Below are 17,882 nucleotides of genomic sequence, written 5' to 3' on the forward strand. Positions count from 1 at the left end.
ATTACAGCTCGACATTTAATACAATCATCCCCTCCAAGCTGGTTACCAAACTCGCAGAACTGGGTTTCTGCGCAGTCCTCTGCAATTGGATCCTCAACTTCCTCATTCACAGACAGTTCGTATTGGTGGAAATGTGTCAGCCTCGATAACAATCAGCACGGGAACACCTCAAGCCTGCGTGCTCAGCCCCCTGCTGTACTCTCTCTATAATCATGACTGCATAGCCGGTCATAGTGCAAACTCCATCATCAAGTTCGCTGACGACAGCACTGTTGTGGAACGTATCACTGATGGGGATGAGTCAGAATATAGAAGTGAGATCGACCGACTGACAAAATGGTGCCAGCACAATAACCTGGCCCTCAACACCAGCAAAACCAAGGAACTGATTGTGGACTTTCGAAGGGGTAGGATGGGGACCCACAATCCCATTTATATCAATGGGTCGATGGTGGAGAGGGTCAAGAGCTTCAAATTCCTGGGCGTGCATATTTCTGAAGATCTCTCCAGGTCCGAGAACACTCATGCAATTATTAAGAAAGCACATCAGCGACTCTAATTCCTGAGATGATTACGGAGAGTCGGTTTGTCAAGGAGGACTCTCTCTAACTTCTACAGCTGTACAGTGGAGAGCATGCTGACCGGTTACATCGTGGCTTGGTTCGGCAACTTGAGCGCCCAGGAGCGGAAAAGACTACAAAAAGTAGTAAACACTGCCCAGTCCATCATCAGCTCTGAACTCACTACCATTGAGGGGATCTATCATAGTCGCTACCTAAAAAAGGCTGGCAGCATCATCAAGTACCCACACCATCCTGGCCACACACTCATCTTCCCCGCTACCTTCAGGTGGAAGGTACATGAACCTGAAGACTGCAACGTCCAGGTTCAGGAATTGCTACTTCCCCACAGCCATCGGGCTATTAAACTCAACTGAAACAAATCTGTGAACATTAATAGACCATTATCTGCTTATTTGCACTTCATCTGCTTATTTATTGATGTGTGTATACATTTATATAATGGTATATGGACACACTGATATGTTCTGTATTCATGCCTACTATATTCTGTTGTGCTGAAGCAAAGCAAGAATTTCATTGTCTTATCTGGGACAATAAACTCTCTTGACTCATGACTTGACTCAACAAAGTACTGAGTAAAGGGTCTGAATACAAAGTCAAAGTCAAAAGTCAAAGTATCCTTTATTGTCATTCAGACGTTTCGGTCTGAACAAAATGTTGTTGCCTTGCAGTCATACATATAATAAAAATACCAGAAACACACAATAAACACAAATTTAACATCCACCACAGTGAGTTCACCAGGCGCCTCCTCACTGTGATGGAAGACAAAAGTCTTAAAGTCTTTGTCTCTTCCCTCCTTGTTCTCCCTCTGCACTGAGGCGATCCAGGCTTCCGATGTTGTGACCCCACCGGGTGATGTAGTAAGTATTGCGGCTCAACCGTGCTCCGCTAACGGGCCGGTTCAAACTCCGCGGCCCAGGGTGGTCGAAGCTGCCGCCCTGCAGTCCAACAGATGAAGCTGTTGTTGCGGGAGCTCCGGAAAAACAGGTCACCAACCTGTGACCTGCGTGTTCCTGACGATGTCGTCCACTGGGGCCGCGGCCGAGCCTCCGAAGTCAGGTCAAACGCCAGAACGCCGCCTCAGCTCCGAAGTCGGGTCTGCCGCCGGAAACGGCAGAACGCCGCCCCAGCTCCGAAGTCGGGTCCACCGCCGGAACGCCAGAACGCCGCCACAGCTCCAAGTCGGGTCCGCCGCCGGAACGCCGCCACACCTCCAAGTCGGGCCGCCGCCAGAACACCACCACAGCCCCGAGGCCGCCAGCTCCGCCATTAGCGCAGACGGAGACGTAGACGGGGGACACGACAAGAACATGTCGCATCCCCCCCAAAGGAAGAGACTAAAACCATGTTTTATCCCCCCCCCCCCCCCCCCCCCCCCCCCCCCCCCCCCCACCCATACATAACCTAATAAAGTTAGTTTAACTAAAACAGACAAAAGAAAACAACAAAAAAAAGAAAATCAGACGGACTGCAGGCAGGCCGCAGCTCCAGGCAGCACAGCCACTTCTGGACCGAGCACATTACTTATGTAAATCTGATAATTCAGTTATTTCTTTTTAATTACTTTACAAAAATTTCTAACCTGTTTTCACTTTTTTATTATGGGGTATTGTGTGTAGATTGATGATAAAAAAAATGTTTTTTATCCAATTTTAGAATAAGGCTGTAAGGTAACAAAATGTGGAAAAAGTGAAGGGGTCTGAATACTTTCTGAATACACTGTATATAAAGATCAATGTAAAATACCTCATGCTCCAATAATAGGTTTTTGTCTATCTATATTACTAAAAGTCTGTTCTGGACCGGTTTTGGCCTTCTGTGCTACGATTTCCGAGAGAACGCCGCCACCTACGGCCGTCATTTTTGGCCACCTTGCTCAGAGCCCCCCTCCGCCGCATGTGTGCCGAGTATTTTTCCCGTTGAATAAAGTTGACAGAGATATTAATGTTTTAAGAAAATTGCCACATAGTCTCTTCAAGATGGAGGAAGGCAGAGGGTCACGTTTCTCTGAGCTGTGAATAACACTGAACACATGTCTACTCAAATGTAAATTACTTAGTGTTTCTAAAATGCTTGCAGAATGTGTCTATTGTCTAAAGCTTGCAAAACAGTCTCTATTGGTTCTAAAGCTTGCAAAAAAAATGTCTATTGGTTCTAAAGCTTGCAAAAAATGTCTATTGGTTCCCTAAAGCTTGCAAAAAATGTCTATTGGTTCTAAAGCTTGCAAAAAGTGTCTCTATTGGTTCTAAAGCTTGCAAAAAAATGTCTATTGGTTCTAAAGCTTGCAAAAAAGTGTCTATTGGTTCTAAAGCTTGCAAAAAAAATGTCTATTGGTTCTAAAGCTTGCAAAAAATGTCTATTGGTTCTAAAGCTTGCAAAAAAATGTCTATTGGTTCTAAAGCTTGCAAAAAAAATGTCTATTGGTTCTAAAGCTTGCAAAAAATGTCTATTGGTTCTAAAGCTTGCAAAAAATGTCTATTGGTTCTAAAGCTTGCAAAAAATGTCTATTGGTTCTAAAGCTTGCAAAAAGTGTGTCTATTGGTTCTAAAGCTTGCAAAAAAATGTCTATTGGTTCTAAAGCTTGCAAAAAATGTGTCTATTGGTTCTAAAGCTTGCAAAAAATGTCTATTGGTTCTAAAGCTTGCAAAAAAATGTCTATTGGTTCTAAAGCTTGCAAAAAAAGTGTCTATTTGTTCTAAAGCTTGCAAAAAAATTCTCTATTGGTTCTAAAGCTTGCAAAAAATGTCTATTGGTTCTAAAGCTTGCAAAAAAATTGTCTATTGGTTCTAAAGCTTGCAAAAATGTCTATTGGTTCTAAAGCTTGCAAAAAAATGTCTATTGGTTCTAAAGCTTGCAAAAATGTCTATTGGTTCTAAAGCTTGCAAAAAAAATGTCTATTGGTTCTAAAGCTTGCAAAAAATGTCTATTGGTTCTAAAGCTTGCAAAAAGTGTGTCTATTGGTTCTAAAGCTTGCAAAAAATGTCTATTGGTTCTAAAGCTTGCAAAAAAAAATGTCTATTGGTTCTAAAGCTTGCAAAAAAATGTCTATTGGTTCTAAAACTTGCAAAAAAAAATGTCTATTGGTTCTAAAGCTTGCAAAAAATGTCTATTGGTTCTAAAGCTTGCAAAAAATGTGTCTATTGGTTCTAAAGCTTGCAAAAAATGTCTATTGGTTCTAAAGCTTGCAAAAAATGTCTATTGGTTCTAAAGCTTGCAAAAAAATGTCTATTGGTTCTAAAGCTTGCAAAAAAATCTCTATTGGTTCTAAAGCTTGCAAAAATGTCTATTGGTTCTAAAGCTTGCAAAAAATGTCTCTATTGGTTCTAAAGCTTGCAAAAAAATGTGTCTATTGGTTCTAAAGCTTGCAAAAAAAGTGTCTCTATTGGTTCTAAAGCTTGCAAAAAATGTCTATTGGTTCTAAAGCTTGCAAAAAAGTGTCTCTATTGGTTCTAAAGCTTGCAAAAAAAATGTCTATTGGTTCTAAAGCTTGCAAAAAAATGTCTATTGGTTCTAAAGCTTGCAAAAAATGTCTATTGGTTCTAAAGCTTGCAAAAAAATGTCTATTGGTTCTAAAGCTTGCAAAAAGTGTCTCTATTGGTTCTAAAGCTTGCAAAAAAATGTCTATTGGTTCTAAAGCTTGCAAAAAAAAATGTCTATTGGTTCTAAAGCTTTGCAAAAAATGTGTCTATTGGTTCTAAAGCTTGCAAAAATTTGTCTATTGGTTCTAAAGCTTGCAAAAAATGTCTATTGGTTCTAAAGCTTGCAAAAAAAATGTCTATTGGTTCTAAAGCTTGCAAAAAATGTCTATTGGTTCTAAAGCTTGCAAAAAAATGTCTATTGGTTCTAAAGCTTGCAAAAAAGTGTCTCTATTGGTTCTAAAGCTTGCAAAAAAATGTCTCTATTGGTTCTAAAGCTTGCAAAAAATGTCTATTCTAAAGCTTGCAAAAAATGTGTCTATTGGTTCTAAAGCTTGCAAAAAAATGTCTATTGGTTCTAAAGCTTGCAAAAAAGGTCTATTGGTTCTAAAGCTTGCAAAAAATGTCTATTGGTTCTAAAGCTTGCAAAAAGTGTCTCTATTGGTTCTAAAGCTTGCAAAAAGTGTCTATTGGTTCTAAAGCTTGCAAAAAGTGTCTATTGGTTCTAAAGCTTGCAAAACGTGTCTATTGGTTCTAAAGCTTGCAAAAAAAGTGTCTATTGGTTCTAAAGCTTGCAAAAAATGTCTATTGGTTCTAAAGCTTGCAAAAAATGTCTATTGCTTCTAAAGCTTGCAAAACAATGTCTATTGGTTCTTTGGCTTGCAGCTTGAAAGGCACTATTACTGCAAATTGTGGCTTGGGAGCTTTGACTTGAAGTTGAAAGGCACTACCTGCAAATGATGGCTTGGGTGTGGCTTGAAGTTGAAAGGCACTACTTACTGCAAATGGGGGGCGTGGGTGCATTGGCTTGAAGTTGAAAGGCATTACTTACTGCAAATGGTGGCATGAAGTTGAAAGGCACTACTTACTGCAAATGGTGGCTTGGGAGCTTTGGTTTGAAGTTGAAAGGCACTATTAATGCAAATGGTCGCTTGGTTGTTTTGGCTTGAAGTTGAAAGGCACTACTTACTGCAAATGGTGGCGGGTGTGGCTTGAAGTTGAAAGACACCACACTGCAAATTGTGGCACTTGAAGTTGAAAGGCATTACTTACTGCAAATGGAGGCTTGGGAGCTTTGGCTTGAAGTTGAAAGGCACTATTACTGCGAATGGTGGCTTGGTTGCTTTGGCTTGAAGTTGAAAGGCACTACTTACTGCAAATGGTAGCTTGGGTGTGGCTTGAAGTTGAAAGACACTACTTACTGCAAATGGTAGCTTGGGTGTGGCTTGAAGTTGAAAGACACTACTTACTGCAAATGGTGGCATGAAGTTGAAAGGCACTACTTACTGCAAATGGTAGCTTGGGTGTGGCTTGAAGTTGAAAGACACCACTTACTGCAAATGGTGGCTTGGTTGCTTTGACTTGAAGTTGAAAGGCACTACTTCCTGCAAATGGTGGCTTGGGAGCTTTGACTTGAAGTTGAAAGGCACTACTTACTGCATATGGTGGCTTGGTTGCAATGGCTTGAAGTTAAAATGCATTACTTACTGCAAATGGGGGCGTGGGTGCATTGGCTTGAAGTTGAAAGCACTACTTACTGCAAATTGTGGCTTGAAGTTGAAAGGCACTACTTACTGCAAATGGTGGCTTGGGTGCTTTGGCTTTAAGTTGAAAGGCACTGCAAATGGTGGCATGAAGTTGAAAGGCACTACTTACTGCAAATGGTGGCTTGGGAGCTTTGACTTGAAGTCGAAAGGCACCTCTTACTGCTAATGGTGACTTGGGTGTGGCTTGGGTGTGGTATGAAGTTGAAAGGCACTACTTACTGCAAATGGTGGCTTGGGTGGAATGGCTTGAAGTTAAAAGGCATTACTTACTGCAAATGGTGGCTTGGATGCATTGGCTTGAAGTTGAAAGGCACAACTTACTGCAAAATGAAGTTGAAATGCACTACTTACTGCAAATAGTGGGTGGGTTTGGCTTGAAGCTAAAGGTAGGACTGCAAATGCACTTACTTCCTGTTTGCACTGTGTATCGATTTTAGATAAAACGCTACCACTTACGGCTGTGATTTTTGGCCATCTTACTCATCTTTTTGGCCATCTTACCCTCCGCTGAGCAGGTGCAGAGAATTCTTCCCATCAATGAAAAATAAAAGTGTTATTAGTTTTTTTTTAAATGATGAGAACCTCTCTCCTGTCAATCACTCCATGAAAGCCACACCTTTTCCGGTGGGGGGTAGGGGGGGGGGGGGTTGGAGCGGTTATAAAACCTGGAAATGTGGGTGTGGCTCAGTCTCTGCAAGATGGAGGAGGGAGAGGTAACGGCTCGCTGTCCTTAATGGCTTTGCACCCTACTTCAAATGGTATGAAACTGCACTTGAATTTGGTGGCCTTGCACCCTGCTAGAAGTGATAAGAAACTGCACTTGAATTTGGTGGCCTTATACCCTGCTTGAAATAGTATTTCAAGGATTAGCCGTGAGTCAACTACCAGCCCACCAGCCGTGAGTGAGTGAGTTGCCAGCACAACAGGCTTGATTGACTGAGACGCCAGCCCAAGAATCCATTTGGCGCACAATTTGCATACTAGCCCTCTGGAAACCAGTCCCTTCAGCCTACAACACCCATACTAGCCATCCAGAAAGCCCCCCCCCCCCCCCCCCCCCACCCCCCCCCCCCCCCCCCCCCCCCCCCCCAACTGGCCACCAATAGTAGAATTGGTGGAGAGGTGGAATATTGCGTTGGATGACCAGCCCTCCTGTGTGATGCTGGGACCCAACGGGTCCCACTTAGTCTAGTTTACTATAAACACTGGCCAATAAATAATGCCTTTCTTCAGAAACATTGAAAAGATATATCTGCATGTTCATAAAATGTGCTACCCTAGCATCGGATTGCTTCATTTATGAAAATGGGTGAAACAAAAGGTTAATTTGCTTTTTAAAAAGACCCAGTGAGACTGGGTTGGATCCAAACACCTCCAATTTGCAAACTTTGCAAGAGTTACTCTGTGTCTTGTAAGGAGTGAAGCGCCTCATGCTCACTAATAATGCATGACTTCAAACTATCTTACCTAGTAAGAATGTCAAGCTTCTCTGAGACATCTTGGCTGTCAGTGAGCCGGATACTGAATGAACTTTAGCCAGGGCTCTAGGTTATCTGCTTTTCTTGAAGGGAGTTGTGAGAGTACTTATTCTCCCTGAAAGAGGGAAGGGAGACCTTGCAGACTTAACATCCACCACCTCCCACTCTCTCAGATGATAGACACAAAATGCTGGAGTAACTCAGGTCAGGCAGCATCTCTGGATAGAAGGAATGGGTGACGTTACGGGTCGTGGCCCTTCTTCAGATCTTCGGTGTAAACCAGTATCTGCAGCTCTTCCACTCTATCCACTTCCAGTCACAAGATCTTGGTTGAATGTCTCGATTGATATGTAACAGGAGTGTTATGGAGGGGAACATTAGCTATACTCATCATCATTACAAATGCATATTCAAGCATACATCATTGTTGTTGATAGCGTTATTAGACATGCCTGTATTGGCCTGATTTTTCTGAATAGCTTGCTTCACGTATGCTGAATTTTGTACAAATTACTCAGTCAAGACCTTCAAGAAAAATGACAGATCTGGGATTATAAGAAAATAATTAGAAGGATTGTTCACCTTTAGATATTGAAATAAATATATCAAAGACCTTAATGGCCGCAGGACTTGCCATCGCCTGTCGGGGTCTTTAACATTGGGAGGCAAATGGAGAGCAGGGGAGAGACAAGACTTTGCCTTCCATCACAGTGAGGAGATTCACTGTGATGGATGTTTATGTGAATTGTGTTGGTGTGTGTATTGGTTCTTTTCTTGATGTATGACTGCAGTAACTAAATTTTGTTTGAACTTCATTTAAGGTTCAATTGACAATAAACAGTATTGTATTATGTTATTTTTTAACCTGGGTTAATATCTTGAATGTATATATTTATTTATGGCAGCATTCATGACCAGTTTCACATTGAATGTATCTGTTGATATGTAGCTGTGCATTTTTATTAAATGTCATTTGGATATTTGCTGGGTTCTCTCTTTACTGGTGTATCTATCCTTTACCTGTCTTTGATAGTCTCCTTAAGGGTTGTATTTAAAGTTGTTTTATTGGATGCTAGTTATACCAAAACAACAGGAGGTTAGTTTCACTTCAGATCATATTCAACTTGGACATTGTGGGCTGAAGGGTCGATCCTGTGCTATAATGTTCTATGTTTATATCTAACTGTCAACTGGGAAAGATAGATGTTTGAATTTTCTTCAGATATTTCATGCCCAATTTTTCTAGCCAGATTAGCTACTTCACCTCAACCGCATCATCCCCCCCCCCCCCCCAAATACAACCACTCATCTACGTAGTCGATTCTAGGAGGAACTGATGAGAATAAAGTGAGAATAATTGAAGGGAAAGCTAGCAGTGGCTTGGATTGCTCTGTGTAGCATAGACTTGTTGGACAATTATGGCCTCCTACAGGAAATTTGGTTTCATAAAAAGTTTCTCACTTCGCTTGTACCCATCCACGTTTGATGGGGCTAGCTAGATTCTTCAATTCTCACCAACAAACATTTGTTTCATATTAGAAACTAACTTGATAAAAAATAACGTGTTTCTCTTCACTAGAGGAAAAGTATAAGACAACTCTGTGGGAGGACCATTCGGTGCCATGTTAAATGTGCAATATAATTGGAGACTCAATAAACAACTGACTACAAAGCAACGCTTCCACTGTTATAAGATTGAATAAGAATTGCAGATAAATGTTTGTAATTTATTGTCTCCTGCAGGTTATGGATAACCTCCTGATCCAAGTAACCGGAAGTAAACAAGTGGTTCTCTTCAGCCCTCGAGATGCACCATATTTATACTTAACAGGTGACGTGAACTAGTTGCAGTGTACCCGATCTTACTGAATTATAATTCAGATCTAAATTAATTTCAAACTAAGCATCATCAAGCCTGACCCACACAGGACAATAATTCAATGATACTCTATTGTCACATGTACCTAGGTATAGAGAAATGCTTTGTTTTGCTTACAATCCAATAAAATCTAGTAGCAGACATGACCTAGGTAGTGCACAAGTATCACCATGTTTAGGCATCGACAAAGTTGCTAAAGTTTACCAAACGGTCCTATCTTCTGCCTGCTGCCGCACGTGGCAACAGGCCCGACCCCTCCCCCACCTGCCAGGGAGCTCTCCAACGGCCCTCCTCGCTCCAATGGCTTTCCTCGCTCTCCAAAGACCTTCCCTGTTCTCCTTTGGTCCACCGCTCTTCGATGGCTCGCCTCTCTCTCTGTCTTTGTCTCATTCTGTCTATCTCTCTGTCTGTCTCTCTCTCTCTCTCTGTTTGTCTGTCTCTCGCTGTCTCTCGCTGTCTCTCTCTGTCTGTCTCTGTCTGTCTCTCTCTCTCTCTCTCTCTCTCTCTCTCTCTCTCTCTCTCTCTCTCTCTCCTTTTGGTATGTCGATACACAGAGTACAGAAGGTTGAGTTTGGAAAATAGCTGTGTGAGAAAACAGGTGGTGCAGTGACAAACAAAGGGAATATACAGTGGCTTGCAAATGTTTTCATACCCCTTGAACTTTTCCACATTTTGTCACGTTACAACCACAAACGTAAATGTATTTTATTGGGATTTTATGTGATAGACCAACACAAAGTGGTGCATAATTGTGAAGTGGAAGGAAAATGATACATGGTTTTCAAATTTTTTTACAAATAAAAAACTGAAAAGTGTGGCGTGCAAAAGTATTCAGCCCCCCTGAGTCAATACTTTGTAGAAACACCTTTCACTGCAATTACAGCTGCAAGTCTTTTGGGGTATGTCTCTACCAGCTTTGCACATCTAGAGACTGAAATTTTTGCCCATTCTTCTTTGCAAAATAGCTCAAGCTCAGTCAGATTGGATGGAGAGCGTCTGTGAACAGCAATTTTCAAGTCTTGCCAGAGATTCTCAATTGGATTTAGGATTTAGACTTTGACTGGGCCATTCTAACACATGAATATGCTTTGATCTAAACCATTACATTATAGCTCTGGCTATATGTTTAGGGTCGTTGTCCTGCTGGAAGGTGAACCTCCACCCCAGTCTCAAGTCTTTTGCAGACTCTAACAGGTTTTCTTCCAAGATTGCCCTGTATTTGGCTCCATCCATCTTCTCCCATCAACTCTGACTAGCTTCCCTGTCCCTGCTGAAGAAAAGCATCCCCACAGCATGATGCTGCCACCACCATGTTTCACAGTGAGGATGGTGTGTTCAGGGTGATGTGCAGTGTTAGTTTTCCGCCACACATAGCGTTTTGCATTTAGGCCAAACACTTCAATTTTGGTCTCATCTGACCAGAGCACCTTCCTCCACATGTTTGCTGTGTCCCCCACATGGCTTGTGGCAAACTGCAAACGGGACTTCTTATGGCTTTTTTTCAACAATGGCTATCTTCTTGCCACTCTTCCATGAAGGTCCGATTTGTGGAGTGCACGACTAATAGTTGTCCTGTGGACAGATTCTCCCACCTGAGCTGTGGATCTCTGCAGCTCCTCCAGAGTTACCATGGACCTCTTCGCTTCTCTGATCAATGCTCTCCTTGCCTGGCCTGTCAGTTTAGGTGGAGGGCCATGTCTTGGTAGGTTTGCAGTTGTGCCATACTCTTTCCATTTGAGATGTTCAAAGCTTGGGATATTTTTTATAACCTAACCCTGCTTTAAACTTCTCCACAACTTTATCCCTGACATGTCTGGTGTGTTCCTTGGGCTTCTTGATGCTGTTTGTTCACTAATGTTATCTAACAAACCTCTGAGGCCTTCATAGAACAGCTGTATTTATACTGAGATTAGATTACACACAAGTGGACTCTATTTACTAATTAGGTGACTTCTGAAGGCAATTGGTTGCACTGGATTTTATTTAGGGGCATCAGAGTAAAGGGGGTTGAATACTTTTGCACGCCACACTTTTCAGTTTTTTATTTGTAGAAAAATTTGAAAACCATGTATCATTTTCCTTCCACTTCACAATTATGCGCCACTTTGTGTTGGTCTATCACATAAAATCCCAATTAAATACATTTACGTTTGTGATTGTAACGTGACAAAATGTGGAAAAGTTCAAGAGGTATGAATACTTTTGCAAGCCACTGTAAGCTTTCCATCACATCATTAGAGAGTTTTTTATAATTCCCCACACAAGGAACTGAAGGCTCCCATGGGAAAAAAAATTGAATGCAAACTGAAATTATTCTAACTCTGTAATTGATTATTTTTTGCAATGCATGGATATTTGGGAATATGGAGACAGTTGGAATACAGATCAGCATTTCGAAGAGCCTGAATGACAGTGCTGTGACATGGCTATTGTGGCAAAGTTGACAAACAGATATTCTTTAAAAAACTTCAATTAAATGTAATAATTTATGACCTAATGTCACTGAAAGTATTCAAACTTTTTTACTATAATTTATCAGAATTTTGATACTATAAAAACAGAGGTGGGTTAAAGAAATCAACATACCAGCAAAGGTCGTATTGGGACGATAATTGGTACATTTTTTATGTGTAGTACGGAACTGCAGGTGCTGTTTTAAACTGAAGATAGACATAAAATGCAGGAGTAACAGCAGGACAGGCAACATCTCTGGAGAGAGGAATGGGTGACGTTTTGGGTCTGAGGTGGTGAAACATCACCCATTCCTTCTCTCCAGAGTTACTCTAACTGTGAGTTATTCCAGCATTTTGTCTATCTTTGGTACATTTTTAATATCGTGAGCACCGTTAAAAGCATAGAACACTAACAGAACTAAAGTCAGCTTTAGAGTGGTTGTTGTACAGACAAGGAGGAAACTTTGATATCAACAAAAGTTCCAGATGTAGTTACAGTAAGAAAATAATAAAATTATACAACACATAGAACCAAATCAATCATTTTGTACACTTGCATTTGAATATTAAAATTATACAGGTAATTATCATACTTTGTCACACTTAGGAAATATGTTTGCAGTTTTTACTGTTTGCTTAACTGATTGTAATCATAATTGTTTCTAACTTTGTACAGGTGATAAATCTGAGGTGTTGGACCTGGACACGCCTGATTTAGAAAAATATCCACAATTTGCTAAAGCCCAGCGTTATGAATGTCAATTAGAGGCAGGCGATGTGCTTTTCATTCCAGGTATTCTGCTGGAACAATTGTATATTTGAATTTAACCTCAAAATGAACTAGCAAAGCATTATATCATTCTTGATAACTGAAGATCATAAAGGATTCTCCTGAATACAGGTGCACAACCTTTTATCCGACGATCCAAATAACGAAAACCTCCGAATAGCGACATTTTTTCGGTCCTTGAAGAAAGGTCCTTGAAAACGTTCACTGAGGGCGGCCTGCACAGGTGACAGCGGAACCTCCGGTCGGTCCTCGAAGAAAGGGGAACTAAATCCCCATTCATAAAAGAGGTGAGGGTATATTGCGCGGGAGGGTTAATAATTGACAATATGCTGCTACCTGCCCGCTGAGTTAAAAAGTTCCCACGGTAGACACGATACACAGTGTATCGTGAGTCTTGCGTGGGAAATTTTTAACTCAGCGTGCAGGCAGCAGCAAATTGTCGCTCCCTTCAGTTTCACCCCACCTGCACCCTTCTGCTTCCCGGCCTTGTGTGTGACCCCTTCCCTCCCCTCTCCAGCTCCCCGCTCATTGCACCGGCGCGGGGGCTTTGCACTGTCTTCACGTCGGCGATTCTAGCAGCGCAGTGCAGTCACCGGAGACGTCAGGACCAACGGGACACCGACCCCCAGGCCCACCGCAAGCACGGAGATCCCAGAGACCCACAGCCAGCAGCAGCCCAGCCCCGTTCCAACTCCAGAAGAAAACTGCAAACTGGCCGGAGACGTCAGGACCACCAGAAGCCGCTCCCCGATGGGCCGCTACGGCGACAAGTGGCAGTTCGCCCACAGCCCGAGCTGCGCCCTCTCATCGGGACACCGACCCCCAGGCCCACTGCAAGCACGGAGATCCCAGATCAGCAACTCCAGCCCAGCCCTGTTCCAACTTCAGAGGAACACGCAGTGTATGGGCAGAAGCTGATAGTGTGGAAGGTACGTCTTGTTCTTGTGGTCGCGCAGCTCGGGCTGTGGGCGAACTGCCACTTGTCGCCGTAGCGGCCCATCGGAGAGCGGATTCCTCTGGAGTTGGAGGGGGAGGGGGGTATTGTGCTATTTGATCGCCCCCTACTATCCCAGGGACAGGGAGACAGGACGTTCACCGAGGGCGGCCCGCAGAGGTGACAGCGGAACCTCCGGTCGGTCCTCGAAGAAAGGGGAACTAAATCCCCATTCATAAAAGAGAAGGTGAGAGTATATTGCGCGGGAGGGTTAATAATTGACAATCTGCTGCTACCTGCCCGCTGAGTTAAAAAGTTCCCACGGTAGACACGATACACAGTGTATCGTGAGTCTTGCGTGGGAACTTTTAAACTCAGCGTGCAGGCAGCAGCAGATTGTCGCTCCCTTCAGTTTCACCCCACCTACACCCCTCTGCTTCCCGGCCATGTGTGTGACCCCTTCCCTCCCCTCTCCAGCTCCCCGCTCATTGCACCGGCGTGGGGGCTTTGTACTGTCTTCACGACGGCGATGGCTGCAGGTCAGTGCAGTCACCGGAGACGTCAGGACCAATTGGACGTCGACCACCAGGCCGACCGCAAGCACAGAGATCCCAGAGACCCACAGCCAGCATCAGCCCAGCCCAGCCCCGCTCCAACTTCTTCTGCCGGGATCAAGGCGCAAACCCGCGACCTTGCGGATATGAGCCGAGCACTCTACCACTGAGCCAGCCATTAAAATCTACGCAAAAAAATTTCCATTCCGAAGACCGACAAATTCTGAATTACGAAAGGTGTCTGGTCCCAAGGCTTTCGGATAAAAGGTTGTGCACCTGTACTGTTAAAATTAAATGAGGTGTGGTCTATTCTATATTGAGCATATTCCATCTTGAGTAAAAATGCCATGAGTATGCCCTGCTTGATAGGTCTGAAAACAAATCTCAGATGATATTCTAGTGCAGGACTCTAGCAATGCACCACTATCAGAAGTGTTCAAGAAGGAACTGCAGATTTTGGAAAATCAAAGGTAGACAAAAATGCTGGAGAAACTCAGCGGGTGTGGCAGCATCTATGGAGCAAAGGAAAAGGGCAACGTTTCGGGCCTAAACCCTTCTTCAGACCGATGCAAGGTGGTGGGAAAGAAGAAAGGAAGAGGAGGAGCCAAAGGGCTGAGGGAGTTGAGAAGGGGAGGAGACAGCAAGGGCTACCGGAAATTGGACGTCAATGTTCAAGCCGCTGGGGTGCAGACTGCCCAAGCGGAGTATAAGGTGCTGCTCCTACAATTTCCGGTGGTGCTCGCTCTGGCAATGGAGGAGACCCAGGACAGAAAAGGTCGGATTCGGATATCAGAAGTGCAGTCTTTCAGGTGAGATGTTACACTGAGGCCAATAACCTTCTTGGATGGAGATGAAAATTATTTGGGACTATTGAGAAAGAAAACAGGTGGTTTGGATAACAATCCTGCTAACATTTTCTCCTTGCATTGTATATGTCACAGTTTTGCAATTTGTATGTGATTCTTTCGACACACATTCACGTTGTAATAGATTTTTCTTTCATAAGTATAAAATATAACATCAAGAAATCAAATTTGAATCCTAGCTGTTTCTCCTCAAAAACTAAAAACCCAAGACATTGATTAAACTGCAATTTCTGGAATTGTTATGATCCTCAGTTCCTCCAGCAATTTCAGTTGCAAATTAATCTAACTGACCTAAACCTCAATTTACCAATTGGCCTAAACCTCTGTTTACCATCTACACCTTGGACTTCAGATATAACTCCGTCTCCTGCCACCTGCAGAAGTTTTCAGATGACTACAATTGTGGGCTGCATCAGTGAGGGGAGGGAAGCTGAATACAGAGGTGCAGTCAACGCATTAGTTGAGTGGTGTGGGCTGAATCACCTGCAGCTCAACACCAATGAGACTAAGGAGTTGGTGGTGGACTTTAGGAGGAGAGGAACATCCCTGTCCCCTGTCTCCATCAATGGTTTGAATGTGCAGTTTACCAGGGAGTACAAATACTCTGGAATGGACCTGGACAGTAAACTGGATTGATCCAGGAACACTGAGGCCCTGTACAAGATGGGACAGAGTGCTGTACTTTTTGAGAAGGCTCCACTCCTTCAACATCTGCAGTGAGATGCTGCAGATGTTCTACCAATCGGTGATAGCCAGTGCCATCTTCTTTGCTGCCTGGCACAGGGCGAAGGCTGCGGAGGCCAATAGGATCAACAAACTCATCAGGAAGGCTAGCTCCCTCCTGCGGGGGAGAGTGGGGGGGGGGGGGGGGGGGGGGGGGGTGGGGGGGAGAGGGGTAGGGGAGGGAGAGGGGTGGGAGGAGGGGGGAGGGGGAGGGGAGAGGGGTGGGGGAGAGAGAAAGAGGGAAGGGGAGGGGGTAGGGTAGAGAGGGAGGGGGGTAGGAGGGGTTCGGAAGGGGGTAGAGCTGGGGGAGAGGGGGGGAGAGTGAGGAGAGGGGGAGGAGAGGGGGGGGGGAGGAGGAAGGGGGCAGATGGGGGAGAGATTAGGGAGTGGGGGGGAGAGGGGGAAGGGAGAGAGGGTGGTGGGGAGAGCGGGGAGGGGGCGAGAGAGGGGGAAGAGTGGGGAGGAGGGAGGGGAGATATGGGAAAGAGTGGGGATAGAGGGGGAAGAGTGGAGAGGGGTAGGGAGAGGGGAGATGGGGGAAACATGGGGAGGGAGGGGGAGATGGAGAAGAGTGGGGAGGGGTAGGGGAGGAGGGAGGCATTACAGCATCGAGCAAAGGCATGTGACGTCAGCAGCCGTATGATTTTTAAAATTATGATGTTTTTTACTAAAACAGTGGGGAAATAATTAACCAAATTTTCAAATGGATGGATTCACGAGGAAAAACTCTATCAGAATATGTAAAATTGTCTCCATTACCGCATCGGGTTTAGGAGGAGATACCATGACAACTGAAAGCAATATTTGTGAAATAGAATGCGAACAAACATCCGAACGAAGAGAGTTTTAAATATATAGAGACTAGATTATTAGGAAAGAACTGCAGATGCTGGTTTAAATCGAAGGAAGACACAAAATGCTGGAGTAACTCAGTGGGACAGGCAGCATCTCTGGAGAGAAAGAATGTGCAACGTTTTGGGTTGAGTCTGAAAAAGGGTCCCGAGCCGAAACGGCACCCATCCATTCTCTCCAGAGATGTTGCCTAATTTGAGTTACTCCAGCATTTTGTGTCTACCACAACATTTATTGGATATTACTTTAATTCCAAGTTCTTGACTTATACATGCTTCGCGTGCTGGAAATATCCAAAGTATGAAATGTTCTTTCAGTTACTGGTACTTTGTAAGAATATCTTAATCTTCTAAATCTCTTTTTATTCTTTACAGCATTGTGGTTTCATAACACCGTGGCTAAAGTGTTTGGGGTGGGGGTGAATGTTTTTTGGAAACACCTTCCAGCAGACTGCTACAATAAAACAGACACGTATGGGAACAAGGATCCCATAGCAGCCTCAAGAGCCATGCAGATATTGGACCGAGCCCTAAAGACACTAGACGAACTACCTGACGAATACAGAGACTTTTATGCCCGTAGAATGGTTCTACGGGTACAAAGCAAATCATACAGTAAACATTATAAATAATGTACGCATTCCTTAACTACGTAGTATTTTTTTTAATGCACAGATATCATATTGGTCAAACCTGGCAATTGTGGTTCAAAAGGACATTTTAAACTATCAGCTGCCCTAGGAAGCTAGAACACAGTGGGAGACACAAGGTCACGGGGTAATTATGATTGGCAGTGAAACAATACAATAAAACTTGTATTTGAATAAGGAAAGTTTTCTATTGTTTAATGGTGGTTTAGTAATTGATCAATTTAGTTATAATCAGAACACATGCAAAAATACTGGCTGCTAGAAATACTCAGCAGCTGATGCAATATCCTTGGTGAAAATTAATCGATTTAATATTTCAATGGTCAATGTCCTTTTATTTGAACAGAAGAAGTCAGTGATAAGGAAATTCTACTCTGCAGGGGAATGAGGGAAAGAAGAAGGACTAAAGGTACTATGGATAGTTGCGTGGTAATAGAGATTAAATGACCAAAGCATTTCAGTATGAAGTGAGAAGGTCATGAAGCAAAAGCAAAGCAGTCTACATGTAGGAAATCTGAAATCAAAAAAACATTTTGAAAAAGCTGAGTGCATTGGGCAACATTTACAAGAGGGTGAGCAGACCTGTTGATGACCGTTCATTGGAAATGCGAATAGTTAGACGCATCATTTAAAATATGGAGAAAGTGAAGGAGGGAAGGAAAGAACGGAAAATGAAATCTGAGGAACGCAAGAAACGACAGCAAAATGTATATTGATGGAGGAATTCCAAGGGTAAAGCAGCATCTGTGGAGGGTACGAAATGGGCAATGTTTTGGGTTAAGACCTTGCATCAGGACTAGGGTTGGGGGTAAAGGAACGATGGCCAGTATATAGAAATGCAGAGGAGGGGTGCTGTAGCAGTTGGGTGGAATGGAAGAGGGGGGAATGATGGGCAGATAGATCCAGGAGGGCAGGGGATGGGAAGGGAGGAGGAG

The 17,882-nt window shown here is 43.5% G+C and overlaps 1 protein-coding gene across 1 annotated transcript in view; it reads left to right on the forward strand.

The window, feature by feature from the left end:
- tyw5 (tRNA-yW synthesizing protein 5) overlaps window positions 1–17,193 on the forward strand; it is a gene marked incomplete at its 5' end in the record, with an annotated part of 55,854 nt that extends 38,661 nt beyond the window's left edge. Inside the window, 4 exons of the mRNA XM_055630560.1 lie at window positions 8,991–9,078; window positions 12,256–12,372; window positions 16,673–16,983; window positions 17,085–17,193. Of these exons, the coding sequence (XP_055486535.1) occupies window positions 8,991–9,078; window positions 12,256–12,372; window positions 16,673–16,929 (462 nt within the window). The remainder of the gene's footprint in view (window positions 1–8,990; window positions 9,079–12,255; window positions 12,373–16,672; window positions 16,984–17,084) is intronic.
- Between the last annotated feature and the right edge of the window lie 689 nt (window positions 17,194–17,882).

Source organism: Leucoraja erinacea, unplaced genomic scaffold (assembly GCF_028641065.1).
Source record: "Leucoraja erinacea ecotype New England unplaced genomic scaffold, Leri_hhj_1 Leri_429S, whole genome shotgun sequence".
Lineage (NCBI taxonomy): Eukaryota > Metazoa > Chordata > Chondrichthyes > Rajiformes > Rajidae > Leucoraja > Leucoraja erinaceus.